At 46.3% G+C, this 16986-nt stretch overlaps 1 protein-coding gene across 1 annotated transcript in view; it reads left to right on the plus strand.

Moving 5' to 3' along the window:
* The first annotated feature begins 2479 nt into the window (after positions 1–2479).
* LOC115145129 (disabled homolog 1-like) overlaps positions 2480–16986 on the plus strand; it is a 75369-nt gene continuing 60862 nt past the window's right edge. The window contains exons 1-2 of the mRNA XM_065003120.1: positions 2480–2613; positions 6349–6636. Coding sequence (XP_064859192.1) covers positions 6570–6636 — 67 coding nt within the window. The 5' untranslated portion in view covers positions 2480–2613; positions 6349–6569. The remainder of the gene's footprint in view (positions 2614–6348; positions 6637–16986) is intronic.

Here is a 16986-nt window from a genome sequence, read left to right on the forward strand (position 1 = left end):
GAGGGAGAGAGAGAGAGAGAGGGAGCGAGAGAGAGAGGGAGAGAGAGAGAGAGAGAGAAAGGGAGCGAGAGAGAGAGGGAGAGAGAGAGAGGGAGCGAGAGAGAGAGGGAGAGAGAGAGAGAGGGAGCGAGAGAGAGAGGGAGAGAGAGAGAGAGAGGGAGCGAGAGAGAGAGAGAGGGAGCGAGAGAGAGGAGAGAGAGATAGATGGAGGAAGGGAGAGATAGAATGCTCACCACAGTTTCCCTCTTTCACCTCTGTGTGGGAGACTTGGAGAGGGGAAGTAAAGGGGAGGAGGAAGGAGAGAAGTGGAGGAAGGGTTTCCGATCAGTGTTTCTCAACCTTTTTAAACCAGGAATCAGCAAACTTCCTCTTTGGAGGAAGTGACTAGTGACTATATAGTGTGGGGGTCTGATTGCCCATTCCAATCACACAGACACACTCCTTCCCTCCACCTCTGTCAGTGACGCCATGTTTACTCCCCTCTTCATGCTGTCTGCGTTTCTCCGTCTCTCCCTCCATCTGTAGTATGTGTGAGTATCATTAGCAGTGGTAGCATGAGCGATGGCTTAGTGGGGCTTTTCTCTGGCAAGGTGGGACTCGGCTTAGCACGCCATCATTACCTACCTACCTCACTCATGCACGCGCACACACACACACACTCACGCACGTGCACACACACGCGCGTGACAGTCGTCCCTGAGGACAGGGCGCTCAAACACTGTAGAGGAGAGAGTGTAGAACCATTCAGGATGGTCTTATCAGTCACGCTGCGTACATGATGTGTGGGATGTATGTGTGTGTTTGTACAAGACTTTGAAATTGAAATATGCAAAAATGTCTTGAGCCCAAACGACCAATAGTGACTCATGTCATGGCATGTCTGTCTGTCTGTCTGTCTGTCTGTCTGTCTGTCTGTCTGTCTGTCTGTCTGTCTGTCTACCCAACTGTGTATATCTCCTGTTCAGCTCGTGCGTCACGTACAAGATAGCAGGGATGAGTCAGTCACTTCGCTGTTTTATGACAAGCTGAAATACTTGTTACCTTGAACCTTGAAGGGCTGTGTCAACGCTTCTACACTTGTGTGTACGTGCTGTGTAGGTGCTGCACCTATGAGTATGAAAATGGGAGAGCGAAAGAGAGAGAGAGAGATGGTGAGGAGTAGGGTTGCAAAATTCTAGTATCTTTGCCAACATTCCCAAGATTTCCAGACATTCCTGGAACAGGCAGGAAATCCAGAATCCTCCAACCAGGATTACTGGAAAACCTGGCGATTTGGGGAAAGTTACCCGAATTTTGAAACCCCAGTGAGGAGAAAAATGAGGGTGACGACAGACTGACTATGTCTCAGAGTAAATTCTCTCTGTGCCACTGGCTGCTTTGGACATTAGATTAGATAGTGTTATTGAGATGCACTGCTGTTTATGACCTACCTCACCCTGATACAGCAGCCCTCCCCTCTCCTGTCCTCTCCATCTATGTGACAGTAGTGTGTGAGCGTGTGTGACAGGATAGCAGTGATGAACTGTAGCCTTTACCCCCAGTATTCTGCTCCACTGGTTCCCACTCTATTTAGACTGAGGAGGGTCCCTGTACTCCGTCCGGAGATGCGGCACATCACTCACCCGTTGAGGCTGGCCTGCATGCTTCTCTCAGTCACACGTCTGACAGAGAGGCTTCCGTCTTCTGGCTGTGTGATGAAGGAAAAAGACATGGGTGAACTGGTCCAATTTACATTGTAACAGATTAACAAGGCACACGGGAGCAACACACGTATAAAAGAGAACCTGTTTTTTTGCCTCTGTTTCCCCTTCCAACATGAGAAGAACAATTCCCTGTAGAGAATACACAGCTTTGATATCTACAGCCCCATATCTAGAAATAGACTGGGTGAACGAGAAGTGAGGTGTGTGTGTGTGTGTGCGCGCGTGTGTTTGTGTGCGTGCGTCTTTTGGGTGAATGAGATATGAGGCAGGCTATTTATGTCTTCAGAATAGTGATGGTCCTATAGTTAGTTTGTTGACACTGACACAACGTGAATGTGCCGTTTGCAGCGCTGCTGCTACCATGTCTGAAGTCCCACGTCATATATTACAGCTGACAATCAGGCTTCAGTTCAGCGGGCTAACACAGTCTGAAGACACACAAACCACACGGGTTTGATTCCTGGCGGGTCATATAAGGTGCCAATTAACCGTCCCAGACAGTCTCCTCTCTCTCTCCTCTCCTCCTCTCTCCTCCTCTCTCCTCCTTTCTCCCTGGGCTGTGTGGTGTCTGCTTTTCTCTGTGCTTTCATTAACCCGCCCAGTCCTGAACTTTACTTCTCTCTCTCAGATCATCCGATCTTTCATCTCTTTCTTTCTTATCTTGCCTGATCTGTCGCCCTTCCTTCCTTTTCTCTCCAGTCTCTCGCACTTTGCTCCCTCGCTCCTCGAACGACCTTTAACCTCCTGTCTCAGCATTCCTTCTCTCCTCTCTCTCTCTCCTTTTCTTTTCAACTCTGTGCTCGGTACAGCAGTGTAGCAGTCGTGTGGTATTCTGCAGTATTCAAGGAGTATTTCACAGTATTCTACAGTCGTCTGGATTCTGGTGTTCTCAGGACAGGTGTTACAGCTGGTAGGTACAATAACTAAACGTGTCGCTGTGAGATTGTTGGGATTAAAAGGACAAAACACACACCATGACAAGGGAGACAACACAAATCTACATGAAGAGAGACCTAAGACAACAACACAACATGGCAGCAACACATGACAACGTTGCATGGTGGCAACAACATGGTAGCAACACAACATGGCAGCAGCACAACATGGTGGCAGCACAAAACATGGTACAAACATTATTGGGGCACAGACAACAGCACAAAGGGGAAGAAGGTAGAGACAACAATACATCACGTAAAGCAGTAAGAGTGTCCATGATTGAGTCTTTGAATGAGTGTCCAGTTTGAGTGTTTGTTGCAGCTCGTTCCAGTCGCTAGCTGCAGCGAACTGAAAAGAGGAGCGACCCAGGGATGTGTGTGCTTTATGGACCTTTAACAGAATGTGACTGGCAGAACGGGTGTTGTATGTGGAGGATGAGGGCTGCAGTTGGTATCTCAGATAGGGGGGAGTGAGGCCTAAGAGGGTTTTATAAATTAGCATCAACCAGTGGGTCTTGCGACGGGTATACAGATATGACCAGTTTACAGAGGTGTATAGAGTGCAGTGATGTGTCCTATAAGGAGCATTGGTGGGAAATCTGATGGCCGAATGGTACAACAACCACCCGAGCCACTGCCTGTTCACCCCGCTATCATCCAGAAGGCGAGGTCAGTACAGGTGCATCAAAGCTGGGACTGAGAGAGTGGAAAAACAGCTTCTATCTCAAGGCCATCAGACTGTTAAATAGCCATCACTAACATTGAGTGGCTGCTGCCAACATATTGACTCAAATCTCTAGCCACTTTAATCATTTAAAATTGGATGTAATAAATGTATCACTAGTCACTTTAAACTATGCCACTTTATATAATGTTTACATACCCTCATCTCATATGTATATACTGTACTCTATACCATCTACTGCATCTTGCCAATGCCGCTCAGCCATCGCTCATCCATATATTTATATGTACATATTCTTATTCATTCCTTTACACTTGTGTGTATAATGTAGTTGTTGTGAAATTGTTAGATTACTTGTTAGATATTACTGCACGGTCGGAACTAGAAGCACAAGCATTTCACTACACTCGCATTAACATTTGCTAAACGTGTATGTTACCAATAAAATTTGATTTGATTTGACCATCTAGCTGCTCGAGAGCACCCTTACCTGCCAATCTATAAATTACGTCTCAATAATCTAGCATGGGTAGGAGAGGAGAGAGGAGAAGAATGAGAGATAGGAAGTTTATTATTCAGAGAGAGCTGAGTGGCTGAATGAGTGCTGCTAATCTCACCCTAAGCGTGATGGACAGAACCCAATGAGAGAGAGAGAGAGAGAGAGAGAGAGAGAGAGAGAGAGAGAGAGAAACAGAGGAAGAGAGAGAGAGGGAAGTAGAGAAAGAGAGGGAGGTAGAGAGAGGGAGAGGTAGAGAAAGAGAGGGAGGGAGATAGACGTTTACATTTACCTAACAGACAAGTGACAGTGCAGGGATTGGCCTTGCTGTACTCCCTCCCTCTCTGCCAGTGTGTCTGTGTAGAAGCAGATGATTTCTGGGCATTAAGCTCCTCTTGGCAGCGCCCGGTTTATGGACACACATATACACACACACACATAGGCAGACACACACACACGACTGTTGGCTGTGGCCCACTTACGGGCATCCAATTTAGCGCTTGTTTCCTCCTCCTCTCCTCCGGCCGTCCTCTCTTCTCGTTCTTCAGAGGCACTAAGCCATGTTCATGTCCATCTCTCAGCTCAGACCAGACCAGGATCGGACAGCTGATTCCTACAGTCGAACAGAACAGTGTTTCTCAACCTTTCTATACCAGGGACCTGTATGGATCTTCCTACTTCATGGTTTACATTTAAAACAGAACTGTCCAAATGAGCTAACCATCTAAGGGATTGGTCTACAACATCCCGGGGTCGTTGAGAAACATCGCAGTATTCCAGGCTGTTGTTATGTTTCTTAATTGTGTGATATGTTAACGTTGAGCCACTGTTATAGGACAACATGCTGAATGTCTTCCTCCTCTCTCTTTGAAATCTGTCTTTCTCCCTCAAGGTATCTTAGCCTAGATTAGAAATATCTCTGACTTTCCCCAGAGAAATCCACCAGATGCCAAGCACATATGCACGTACGCAAGCACGCAGGCATGACTCGCACACACACACATACACACACACACACACACACACACACACACACACACACACTCATACACACATTGGGGTGGTGCAGCCCTCACAGAGGGGTGGTGCAACACTTACAAACATATGGCAACATTATAAGACAGATAAACAGCTGAACAGTCTGGTACAAATGAAGAATAATCCACTTGAAATAAAGGATATCTAGCTGAGGCTACTTTCACGCCCTGAAAGAGAGAGTTAGTAGACAGAAAAGGCAGATTGAGAACGAGGGAGGGGGGCTGGTTTGGAGCTGAGGTTGCATTAGTGTCCTTTCTCCACTCCCCCTCCCTCGCTCTATCGCTCTCTCTCTATATCTCTCTCTCCCTCCATTTTGCAGCAGAGTGACCATAATAGCAGAAATTGGAGTGACTCATTCAGTACAGTACAACTCCAGCATGTTTTACTCTGATAAAGAGTATTGTCAGTGTGAGTGTGTGTGTGTGAGAGTTCTGTTGGTTGGAATGCAGAGGGTTACCAAGGTCACATCATCCACTGAACCCCCTTTCATCCCCAAAAGAGGAAAACTCGAAACCTGTAGCTGATATTGAACATGTTTTATTAGCAAGTCTTCAAAAACCTAATTCTACCTCTAGCTAAGGTGTTTTGTGGTGGTACAATCAGTATGAAATTTGAAATGTGCAAAAACAAAATGTGCCACTAGTGTCTGCTTGCTGGCTAAACTAGTTTCAAATCAATCCATAATGAAACGAAAGGCATGTACGCTAACGACGCCAGTTCACACACTCACTGCCGAATACCCCCTCTAGCTAGCTAGCTAGTGCAGTGAAGTTCTAGCTAATGCACAAATTAGTTTTCATGATATCTCTTCTGCCATGATTAGTGCGATGAGTTCTACAGCACAGTTGACTGCTCTCTGCGACGTTATCGTTATCGCGTTGGCCAAATGTTACAAAGTAGCGAGGCAGAGTGCCAGCCGTCAGATACATGCTGATTTCTGAGAACAGTCCCATAACGTTGGTGCCTTATAACTTCATCAACAACATGTCAAACTAGCTACCGTGTAGCCATTCAAACAAGCTTGCACTAGGCTGCTAGCTTGAGCATGGTTTACCGTAGTAGCCAGTGCATCATAGCCACCGAGAGCCGAGTCATTTTCAGAATTAGGAACTGGTGTCAGGTGAATGAGCAGAATCTATATATATTTTAGATGAGTCACACGGCCTTCAAAGACAGATCGATTGAGGGACGAGCATCACGTAGACAATGGGGCTTCGCCATTATGGGCAACTATCAACTCACAGGAGACAGACGGGCTCTGGACGGCACAAGGGGCATGTGGGGCATTAGTTGGAATGAGGACTGTAGAGGAAGGAAGGAGAGGGGAGGGAGGAAGAAGGGATGCCTAATCTCCCTGTCTCCTCCAAAGTCTCCTTGAGACAGGATAGTATCAATGTGTGGAAAAAGTTTGAATAAATGTACCAACCATCTCTCTCTCCCTTCCTTTCCCTCTCTCCCTCTCCCTCTCATCCCCATTCTCTCTCTCCCCAGCTCTCTGTAAGTGTGTGTGGGATGTCGTGTCAGGGCTAGAGCCCTTCCCTCTCCCATGAGCCTGTGTGCCCACACACACACACGGCGCCCCCACACACACACACGGCGCCCCCACAAACACACAGACACACGGCGCTGACGTTGTGAAGTGGACCCTCGGAAACAGACCGGAGCAGAACCGGATCAAACCAGCCTGTGGGCCGGCAGGGCGGAACCTGAGGATGTCAACAGAGGCGGAACTACAGCCAGCTGTCAGGCCCAGTGTCAGGAGAGACTCCAGGAGGAAAGGTAATAAAGGCTTCGTAATGCGTTCATAATGCCTTTATAATGCCTGTTAAGTGTTACAGTGCTGTCATTTGATTGTTTAGCTTCAGGTGCAAAGGCAGGTGTTAAGCTGTAGCTAACAGGTATGTCGGTACAAGTATGTGTGTTCATCTCTCTCAGTGCCAGCCAGGTGGCACTGGCCTGAACACCTGGAGAGGTCCGTACCCATGTTCCCTAACCCCCAGACCCTGCCCAACAGTCACACAATGATTCACAAAACAGCGGGCACTCTGTTACTGACACAATGGCTTGAAACTTTACGCACACACACACGCGCGCGCACACACACACACACACACACACACACACACACACACACACACACACACACACACACACACACACACACACACACACACACACACACACACGTGAGGGTGATGAAATACAAATGCAATTATATTTGTTCCAACTGTATTCCACCCAGAGTCGATCAGTCTGCTGTGGACCCTGTAGAAAGCCTGTTAGTGGATCAGTACTCTCCCCAGGAGGATGTGGAAACCTGTTGGGTTTCCCTATTGTCTTTGTGCGTGTGCATGCTTGTGTGTGTTCTCCCATAGGCCCTGCTTTGAAAGCTCCATGAATTCTGAGGTTTCAGACCCAGTCTGCTGCTCCACATAGAAGACTTACCCAGAAACCCATTATACTATGTGCTACGTATAAAATGTCTCAACCATGTGGAAGCTAGGTGAATTGCAACAGTACTTAGGCTCAATATGAACAACTCTCCCTCCTCTCCTGCCTCCCATTTCTTCACAGCACAGCAGACTTTGTGGCTGTGGAACCTAGTGGAAACTACTCTCGCTTGAGACGTGTACTTTCAGTTTGGTCCACCAGCTTCAAACAGATGAAAATACGTTTTGTTAGTGAAAGATATTTCACATCGATTTACAGTATATTCAGACCCTTTGAGTTTTTCCAATTTTTTTTTTACATTACAGTCTTATTCTAAAATGTTCCCTAGTCAATCTACACACAATACCCCATAATGGAAAAGGTTTAATGGAAAAGGTTTTTAGAAAAAAACAAAATAACTTATTTACATAAAAGTATTCAGAACCTTTGCTATGAGACTCGAAATTGAGCTCAGGTGCATCCTGTTTTCATTGATCATCCTTGAGATGTTTCTACAACTTGATTTGAGTCCACCTGTGGTAAATTCAATTGATTGGACATGATTTGGAAAGGCACACACCTGTCTATATAAGGTCCCACAGTTGACAGTGCATGTCAGAGCAGAAACCAAGCCATGAGGACGCCCGGCCAAACTGAACAATCGGGGGAGAAGGGCCTTGGTAAGGGAGGTAACCAAGAACTCGATGGTCACTCTGACAGAGCTCCAGAGTTCCTCTATGGAGATGGGAGAACCTTCCAGAAGGACTACCATCTCTACAGCACTCCACCAATCAGGCCTTTATGGTAGTGTGGCCAGACGGAAGCCACTCTTCAGTAAAAGGCACATGACCGCCCGGTTGGAGTTTGCCAAAAGGCACCTAAAGGACTTTCAGACCATGAGAAACAAGATTCTTTGGTCTGATGAAACCAAGATTGAACTCTTCGGTCTGAATGCCAAGCGTCACGTTTGGAGGAAACCTGGCACCATCCCTACGGTGAAGCATGGTGGCAGCATCATGCTGTGGGGATGTTTTCAACGGCAGGGACTGGGAGACTAGTCAAGATCAAGGGAAAGATGTACAGAGCAAAATACAGAGAGATTCTTGATGAAAACCTGCTCCAGAGCGCTCAGTACGAAGGTTCACCTTCCAACAGGACAACGACCCTAAACACACAGCCAAGACTACGCAGAAGTAGCTTCGGAACAAGTCTCTGAATGTCCTTGAGTGGCCCAGACAGAGCCCGGACTTGAAGCCATCAAACATCTCTGGAGAGACATCACTTGAGAGGATCTGCAGAGAAGAATGGAAGAAACTCCCCAAATACAGGGTTGTCAAGCTTGTAGAGTCATACCCAAGAAGACTCAAGGCTGTAATCGCTGCCAAAGTTGCTTCAACAAAGTACTGAGTAAAGGGTCTGAATATTTGATATTTCAGTAGTTGTTTTTTATTTGCAAAAATGGATAAAAATCCGTTTTTGCTTTGTCATTATGGGGTATTGTATGTAGATTTATGAGGGAAAAAACGATTTAATCAATTTTAGAATGACGTAAGCAACATAAGAAAATGTGTAAAAAGTCAAGAGGTCTTTCCCGAATGCACTGTAGAGATTGTACAATGATTCTTTACACTATGAATTGCTTGTTTGGTAACATAAACTGAAATTAGGCAAATGTTATAGAATTTTAGCAACCAGGTAATGGCAGGGCAATTTCTGCTTGTGCGATGATAACCATGCCTCTGAGTGAAGCTTTGACCAGAAGGCTGTACAATCTTAGTGCAATTTTGTGTGGGCCCAAAACGTTTTAGTTGTTGTTGTTGAAACAAAGAAACATTGTGAAACTATCATTCCGCTATTACTGTATATGACATATAGCTCCTTTAACCTGCACACCTCTCCTCTATCCTCCACCTGTATCATCAGGTCTCTCTCCTCCTCCATCCCCCTCTGGGCTGGGAGTTAGCATGCTTTTACAATCGCATGTTGTCCCTGCTACATAGAGTGATACAACTGTTACGGTGAATGCACACACCAAGGAACACACATACACACACACACACACACACACACACACACACACACACACACACACACACACACACACACACACACACACACACACACACACACACACACACACACACACACAAGGTGATAATAAAACAGTGACAGTGGGACGGCCGAGGAGGCTGCTTCCTCATATCAATGAAATGCTTCTCTCTGTCTGCTTCTCCAAGCTCTCATCTGAGGAGTGATACTGAATTAATATCGCTAATGGTTAGACCTCTAAATGACCTCTGTGTCTAAGAGGAGAGAGAGAAGAGATAGACAGAGCGAGAGAGAGCAAGCGGGAGAAAAGCGCCATACATTGAATTAAAATGTTTTTTGTGATGTGGGTGTATTCCGGTGTTAGTGTGTTGTCTATGTGACCAACCAATTCTTAAATCCGTCTCTGCTGTGCACCAAAAGATTAGGTTAGATCAATGAACTAAAGTATTTGTGTGTGTGTGTGTGTGCGTGTGTATGTGTGTGTGTGCATTGTGCCACGGTCTCCTCCAGACTTTTCATGTGGTTGTTCGACCGCACCAGTTACTAGTCTCCATAGCAACAGTTTCTCCGCAAGTAATTTGCACATGGAAACATCCCATATGTCACACTCATACTCTCTCGCACACACACTCTCTCGCAGACACACACACTCTCTCGCAGACACACACAGATGGCTACATTTCAGGGACAAGCTCACCATCTCTCCGTTTCTCATTCATGTGTTTTTTCTCCATCTCTCCTTCTTTCTCTCCGTCCCTCCATCACACGACTGCTGGGAGAATGAAGGGAGTAGATTCATTAAGACCTCCCGTACTGACAGACAATATGAGATGAAGGGAGTAGATTCATGAAGACCTCCCCTACTGACAGACAAGATGAGATGAAGGGAGTAGATTCATGAAGACCCTACTGACAGACAAGATGAGATGAAGGGAGTAAATTCATGTAGACCTCCCCTACTGACAGACAAGATGAGATGAAGGGAGTAGATTCATGAAGACCTCCCCTACTGACAGACAAGATGAGATGAAGGGAGTAGATTAATGTAGACCTCCCCTACTGACAGATAAGATGAGATGAAGGGAGTAGATTCATGAAGACCCTACTGACAGACAAGATGAGATGAAGGGAGTAAATTCATGTAGACCTCCCCTACTGACAGACAAGATGAGATGAAGGGAGTAGATTCATGAAGACCTCCCCTACTGACAGACAAGATGAGATGAAGGGAGTAGATTAATGTAGACCTCCTCTACTGACAGATAAGATGAGATGAAGGGAGTAGATTCATGAAGACCTCCCCTACTGACAGATAAGATGAAAGGAGTAGATTAATGTAGACCTCCCCTACTGACAGACAAGATGAGATGAAGGGAGTAGATTCATGAAGACCTCCCCTACTGACAGACAAGATGAGATGGAGGGAGTAGATTCATGAAGACCCTACTGACAGACAATATGAGATGAAGGGAGTAGATTCACGTAGACCTCCCCTACTGACAGACCAGATGAGATGAAGGGAGTAGATTCACGAAGACCTCCCCTACTGACAGACAAGATGAGATGAAGGGAGTAGATTCATGAAGACCTCCCCTACTGACAGACAAGATGAGATGAAGGGAGTAGATTCATGAAGACCTCCCCTACTGACAGACAAGATGAGATGAAGGGAGTAGATTCATGTAGACCTCCCCTACTGACAGACAAGATGAGATGAAGGGAGTAGATTCATTAAGACCTCCCCTACTGACAGACAAGATGAGATGAAGGGAGTAGTTTCATGAAGACCTCCCCTACTGACAGACAAGATGAAGGGAGTAGATTCATGAAGACCTCCCCTACTGACAGACAATATGAGATGAAGGGAGTAGATTCACGAAGACCTCCCCTACTGACAGACAAGATGAGATGAAGGGAGTAGATTCATGAAGACCTCCCCTACTGACAGACAAGATGAGATGAAGGGAGTAGATTCATGTAGACCTCCCCTACTGACAGACAAGATGAGATGAAGGGAGTAGATTCATTAAGACCTCCCCTCCTGACAGACACGATGAGATGAAGGGAGTAGATTCATGTAGAGCTCCCCTACTGACAGACAAGATTAGATGAAGGGAGTAGATTCATGAAGACCTCCTCTATTGACAGACAAGATGAAGGGAGTAGATTCATGAAGACCTTCCCTACTGACAGACAAGATGAGATGAAGGGAGTAGATTCATGAAGACCTCCCCTACTGACAGACAAGATGAAGGGAGTAGATTCATGAAGACCTCCCCTACTGACAGACAAGATGAGATGAAGGGAGTAGATTCATGAAGACCTCCCCTACTGACAGACAAGATGAGATGAAGGGAGTAGATTCACGAAGACCTCCCCTACTGACAGACAAGATGAGATGAAGGGAGTAGATTCATGAAGACCTCCCCTACTGACAGACAAGTTGAGATGAAGGGAGTAGATTCATGTAGACCTCCCCTACTGACAGACAAGATGAGATGAAGGGAGTAGATTCATTAAGACCTCCCCTACTGACAGACACGATGAGATGAAGGGAGTAGATTCATGTAGAGCTCCCCTACTGACAGACAAGATTAGATGAAGGGAGTAGATTCATGAAGACCTCCTCTATTGACAGACAAGATGAAGGGAGTAGATTCATGAAGACCTTCCCTACTGACAGACAAGATGAGATGAAGGGAGTAGATTCATGAAGACCTCCCCTACTGACAGACAAGATGAAGGGAGTAGATTCATGAAGACCTCCCCTACTGACAGACAAGATGAGATGAAGGGAGTAGATTCATGAAGACCTCCCCTACTGACAGACAAGATGAGATGAAGGGAGTAGATTCATGAAGACCTCCCCTACTGACAGACAAGATGAGATGAAGGGAGTAGATTCATGAAGACCTCCCCTACTGACAGACAAGATGAGATGAAGGGAGTAGATTCATGAAGACCTCCCCTACTGACAGACAAGATGAGATGAAGGGAGTAGATTCATGAAGACCTCCACTACTGACAAGACAAGATGAGATGAAGGGAGTAGATTCATGAAGACCTCCCCTACTGACAGACAAGATGGGAGGGAGGAGTAACTTCAAGTGTTTCTATATTTCGGGAAAGATGGTTGGAACAGCCTTTTGTTTTAACAGATGTCCTGTCTTCATAAATACCATGTTTTGGTTTGTTTCTGTTTAGAACAGTATAAAAGCTAATTTGGTATCTGTGTAGCTGGATAGTTTGAGAACGAGACACGGACTGAGGGAGGGAAAGAGGAAGAGAGATCAGTGAAAGAGACTCAATATTGGCAGGGTCAGTCAGACAGATAGACAATTGAAACAGCAGGTTCAGTCTCCCTCTCTATTCTCAGACTGAACTCCCCTTCTGGCCTGAGAAAGTTTTTGCTTCACAAGGTGACCTTGTCATAGTGGTGGCGATGGTGTATTTTTCGGGAGTTGGGAGGGGGGTAATGTGGACGGTTCTGTCCCTGAGGTTTTACCACTCTAATTTGTTCCTTTTTTTCTGTCAGAGTGGATGGCTGCAGGCTACACACACACACACACACACACACACACACGCACACACACACACACCTCAGGTCCCAAGTGCTCGCCCCTGTCATCCGGGTCAAATAGGTGATGAAGAGCTGTGAGGGAGAGAGGAAGAGAGGTGGGGAGGAGAGAAAGTGGAGGAGGAGAGGACACCTCTCACAGTAACCACAGCCCCCTAGTGGCAGATCTTAGCCCTCTACAGATATGAATATGTATGAACACATACAGAACAATGACCCTGCATGGCCTTGGTCAGCATAGTAATATAATCATTCAACATAGAGTCTTCAGGAAAATCAGAGTACAGTTAGCTTGATGATAAAATCAACCATAAATTTGTTTCTACACACAATCCCATGAAACACCACTTTAGTGTTGGATGTGGTTGTTATCCAGTCCCCAGTAAACGTGCTATAGCACTGGGGATCATCCATAAGAGAGGAGCTTCACTCTAGGAACAGCTACAGTAGTGTGACTGACTGGGTTTTAACAACACTGTCAGCCCGCTGAGACACTGTAAAGCCCAGGCAAGGTCATTTTTCCTGCTCATATTAGACATCTTTGTTGGATTGTGTAGCATTGGGTTGTTCCTTTCATGTCTGCAATCATTCTCTCTCTCTTCCCCACTCATCTCTCTTTCTCTATCTCCCTACCTTTCTCTCCCTCATCAACCTCTCTCTCTCTATCTCCCTACCTTTCTCTCCCTCATCAACCTCTCTCTCTCTCTCTCTCTCTCTCTCTCTCTCTTCCCCACGCATCTCTCTCTCTCTATCTCCCTACCTTTCTCTCCCTCATCAACCTCTCTCTCTCTCTCTCTCTCTCTCTCTTCCCCACGCATCTCTCTCTCTCTATCTCCCTACCTTTCTCTCCCTCATCAACCTCTCTCGCTCTCTCTCTCTCTCTCTTACCCACTCATCTCTCTCTCTCTATCTCCCTACCTTTCTCTCCCTCATCAACCTCTCTCCCTCTCTCTCTCTCTCTCTCTCTGTTAGTGTGACAGATGTAATGGAGGATTATTTCATTAGATGTGTTAGAGGCACAGCAGGTCACAGCCGCAGTGGACATTTAATTACATCACACACACACACACACACACACACACACACACACACACACACACACACACACACACACACACACACACACACACACACACAGAGATTAATTCAGCTGTGACAGGAAAGGCTGTGATGGAGCATGATACTAATATAAACCACTCAGCAGGCAAGCTAACCCCGGAGCTATCTACAAATCTACCTCCTACCTCTCTCTACCTCTCCCTATACCTCTTTCATCCCCCTTACTCTCACTCTCTATCTACCTCTCTTGGCTTTCATGTCGCTCACATGCTGGGATGACTCTCTGAAGGGAGGGAGGGGGGGTTGTCACAAGAATGTGTGTGCATGAGTGTACTTCCTTGTGTGTGTGTGTCTGTGAGCTTGTGTGAGCCATGTGTGCATGCCTATATGGTCTATTGGTCTGTAACTATCAGCCAGTCATAATGGCCAAAAAAAGATGAATGAAATACTGCTATGGGCATCATGTACAGTAGTTTAGAGGTTGATGGCGCGATAGAGATGGCAGCTTTGCCTCAAGTCCTTAGGAAACTGTAGTATTTCGTTTTTTTTATGTATTAATGTATTATTTCTTACGTTGTTAGCCCAGAAAACCTTAAGTGTTATTGCATACAGCCGGGAAGAACTATTTGATATCAGAGAGACATTAACTTACTAGCACAACCAGCACTACGACCAGGAATACGACTTTCCCAATGCGGATCCTTTGTCTGCACCTCCCAGGGCATTTGAACTGACTCCAGAGGCCAACCCAAAACAACACTGTCAGAGGAGAGTGTGCCGGAGCGGTCTTCTAGTGAGGCTTCGGATGCGCGCACACCACCCACCGCTTCAGAGTATATTACTCGCTAATGTCCAGTCCCTAGTTAACAAAGTCGACGAAATTAGTGCAAGAGTTGCTTTCCAAAGAGATTTCCAGGATTGTAACATACTCTGTTTCATGGAGACATGGCTAGCTGGGGACATGCTGTCTGAGTCAGTACAGCCAATGGGATTTTCAGTGCATCGCACCAACAGGAACAAACATCTCTCTGGTGAGAAGAAGGGCGGGGGTGTATGTTTCATGATTAACAACTCATGTTGTAATTATAACAACATACAAGAACTCAAGTCCTTTTGTTCACCTGACCTAGAATTCCTCACAATCAAATGCCGACCGTATTATCTGCCAAGAGAATTCTTCTCCGTTATCATCACAGCCGTGTATATCCCCCCGTAAGCGGTGACCAAGACGGCCATCATGGAACTTCACTGGACTTTATGCAAACTGGATATCCTGAGGCTGCATTTATTGTAGCTGGGGATTTTAACAAAGCTAATCTGAGAACAAGTCTACCTAAATTCTATCAGCATATCGATTGCAGTACACGGGCAAGTAACACACTCGACCACCGCTACTCTAACTTCCACGATGCATACAAGGCCCTCCCCGGCCCTCCTTTTGGCAAATCTGACCATGACCCCATCTTGTTGCTCCCCTCCTATAGGCAGAAACTGAAACAGGAAGCGCCTGTGCTTAGGTCTATCCAACGCTTGTCTGACCAATCAGATTCCACGCTTCAAGACTGCTTCGGTACCGTGGACTGGGATATGTTCCCGGTAGCCTCAGACAAAAAACATTGACCTATACTCTGACTCGGTGAGCGAGTTTATGAGGAAGTGTATAGGAGATGTACCCAATGTTAAAACATTCCCAAACCAGAAACCGTCGATAGATGGCAGCATTCGTGCAAAACTGAAAGCTCGTACCACCGCATTTAATCATGACAAGACGACTGGAAAAATGGTCGAATAGTGTAGTTATTCCCTCTGTAAGACAAAGTGACGTCACAATTCAACGGCTCAAACACGAGACGTATGTGGCAGGGTCTACAGACAATCATTGCTCCCAGACAAATTAAACAACTTCTTTGCGCGCTTTGAGGACAATACAGTGACACCGACACGGCCCGCTACCAAAGACTGTGGGCTCTCCTTCTCCGTGGCTGACTTGAGTAAAACATTTAAGCGTGTTAACCCTCGCAAGGCTGCAGGCCCAGACGGCATCCCCAGCCGCGTCCTCAGAGCATGCACAGACCAGCTGGCTGGTGTGTTTACGGACATATTCAATCAATCCCATCCCAGTCTGCTGTCCCCACATGCTTCAAGATGGCCACCATTGTTCCTGTTCCCAAGAAAGATAAGGTAACTGAACTAATCGCCCCGTAGCACTTCCTTCTGTCATTATGAAGTGCTTTGAGAGACTAGTCAAGGATCATATCACCTCCACCCTACCTGTCATCCTCCAATTTGCTTACCGCCCCAATAGGTCCACAAACGACGCCATCACACTGCACACTGCCCTAACCCATCTGAAAAACAGGAATACCTATGTAAGAATGCTGTTCATTGACTACAGCTCAGCATTCAACACCACAGTACCCTAAAAACTCATCATTAAGTTTGAGACTCTGGGTTTCGACCCCACCCTGTGCAACTGGGTCCTGGATTTCCTGATGGGCCGCCCCCAGGTGTTGAAGGTAGGAAACAACATCTCCACTCCGCTGATCCTCAACCCTGGGGCTCCACAAGGGTGCGTTCTCAGCCCTCTCCTGTACTCCCTGTTCACCCATGACTGCGTGGCCATGTATGCCTCCAACTCAATCATCAAGTTTAAAGATGACAGTACAGTGGTAGGCTTGATTACCAACAACAACGAGACAGCCTACAGGGAGGAGTTGAGGGCCCTCGGAGTGTGGTGTCAGGAAAATAACCTCTCACTCAATGCGAGCAAAACAAAAGAGATGATCGTGGACTTCAGGAAACAGCAAAGGGAACATCCCCCTCTCCACATCGATGGGACAGCAGTGGAGAAAGTGGAAAGTTTTAAGTTCCTCTGTGTACATGTTACCGACAAACTGAAATGGTCCACGCACACGGACAGCATGGTGAAGAAGGCGCAACAGCACCTTTTCAACCTCAGGAGGCTGAAAAAATGTGGCTTATCCCCGAAAAGCCTCACTAACTTTTACAGATGC

The sequence above is a fragment of the Oncorhynchus nerka genome, linkage group LG17, assembly GCF_034236695.1.
Source record: "Oncorhynchus nerka isolate Pitt River linkage group LG17, Oner_Uvic_2.0, whole genome shotgun sequence".
NCBI lineage: Eukaryota > Metazoa > Chordata > Actinopteri > Salmoniformes > Salmonidae > Oncorhynchus > Oncorhynchus nerka.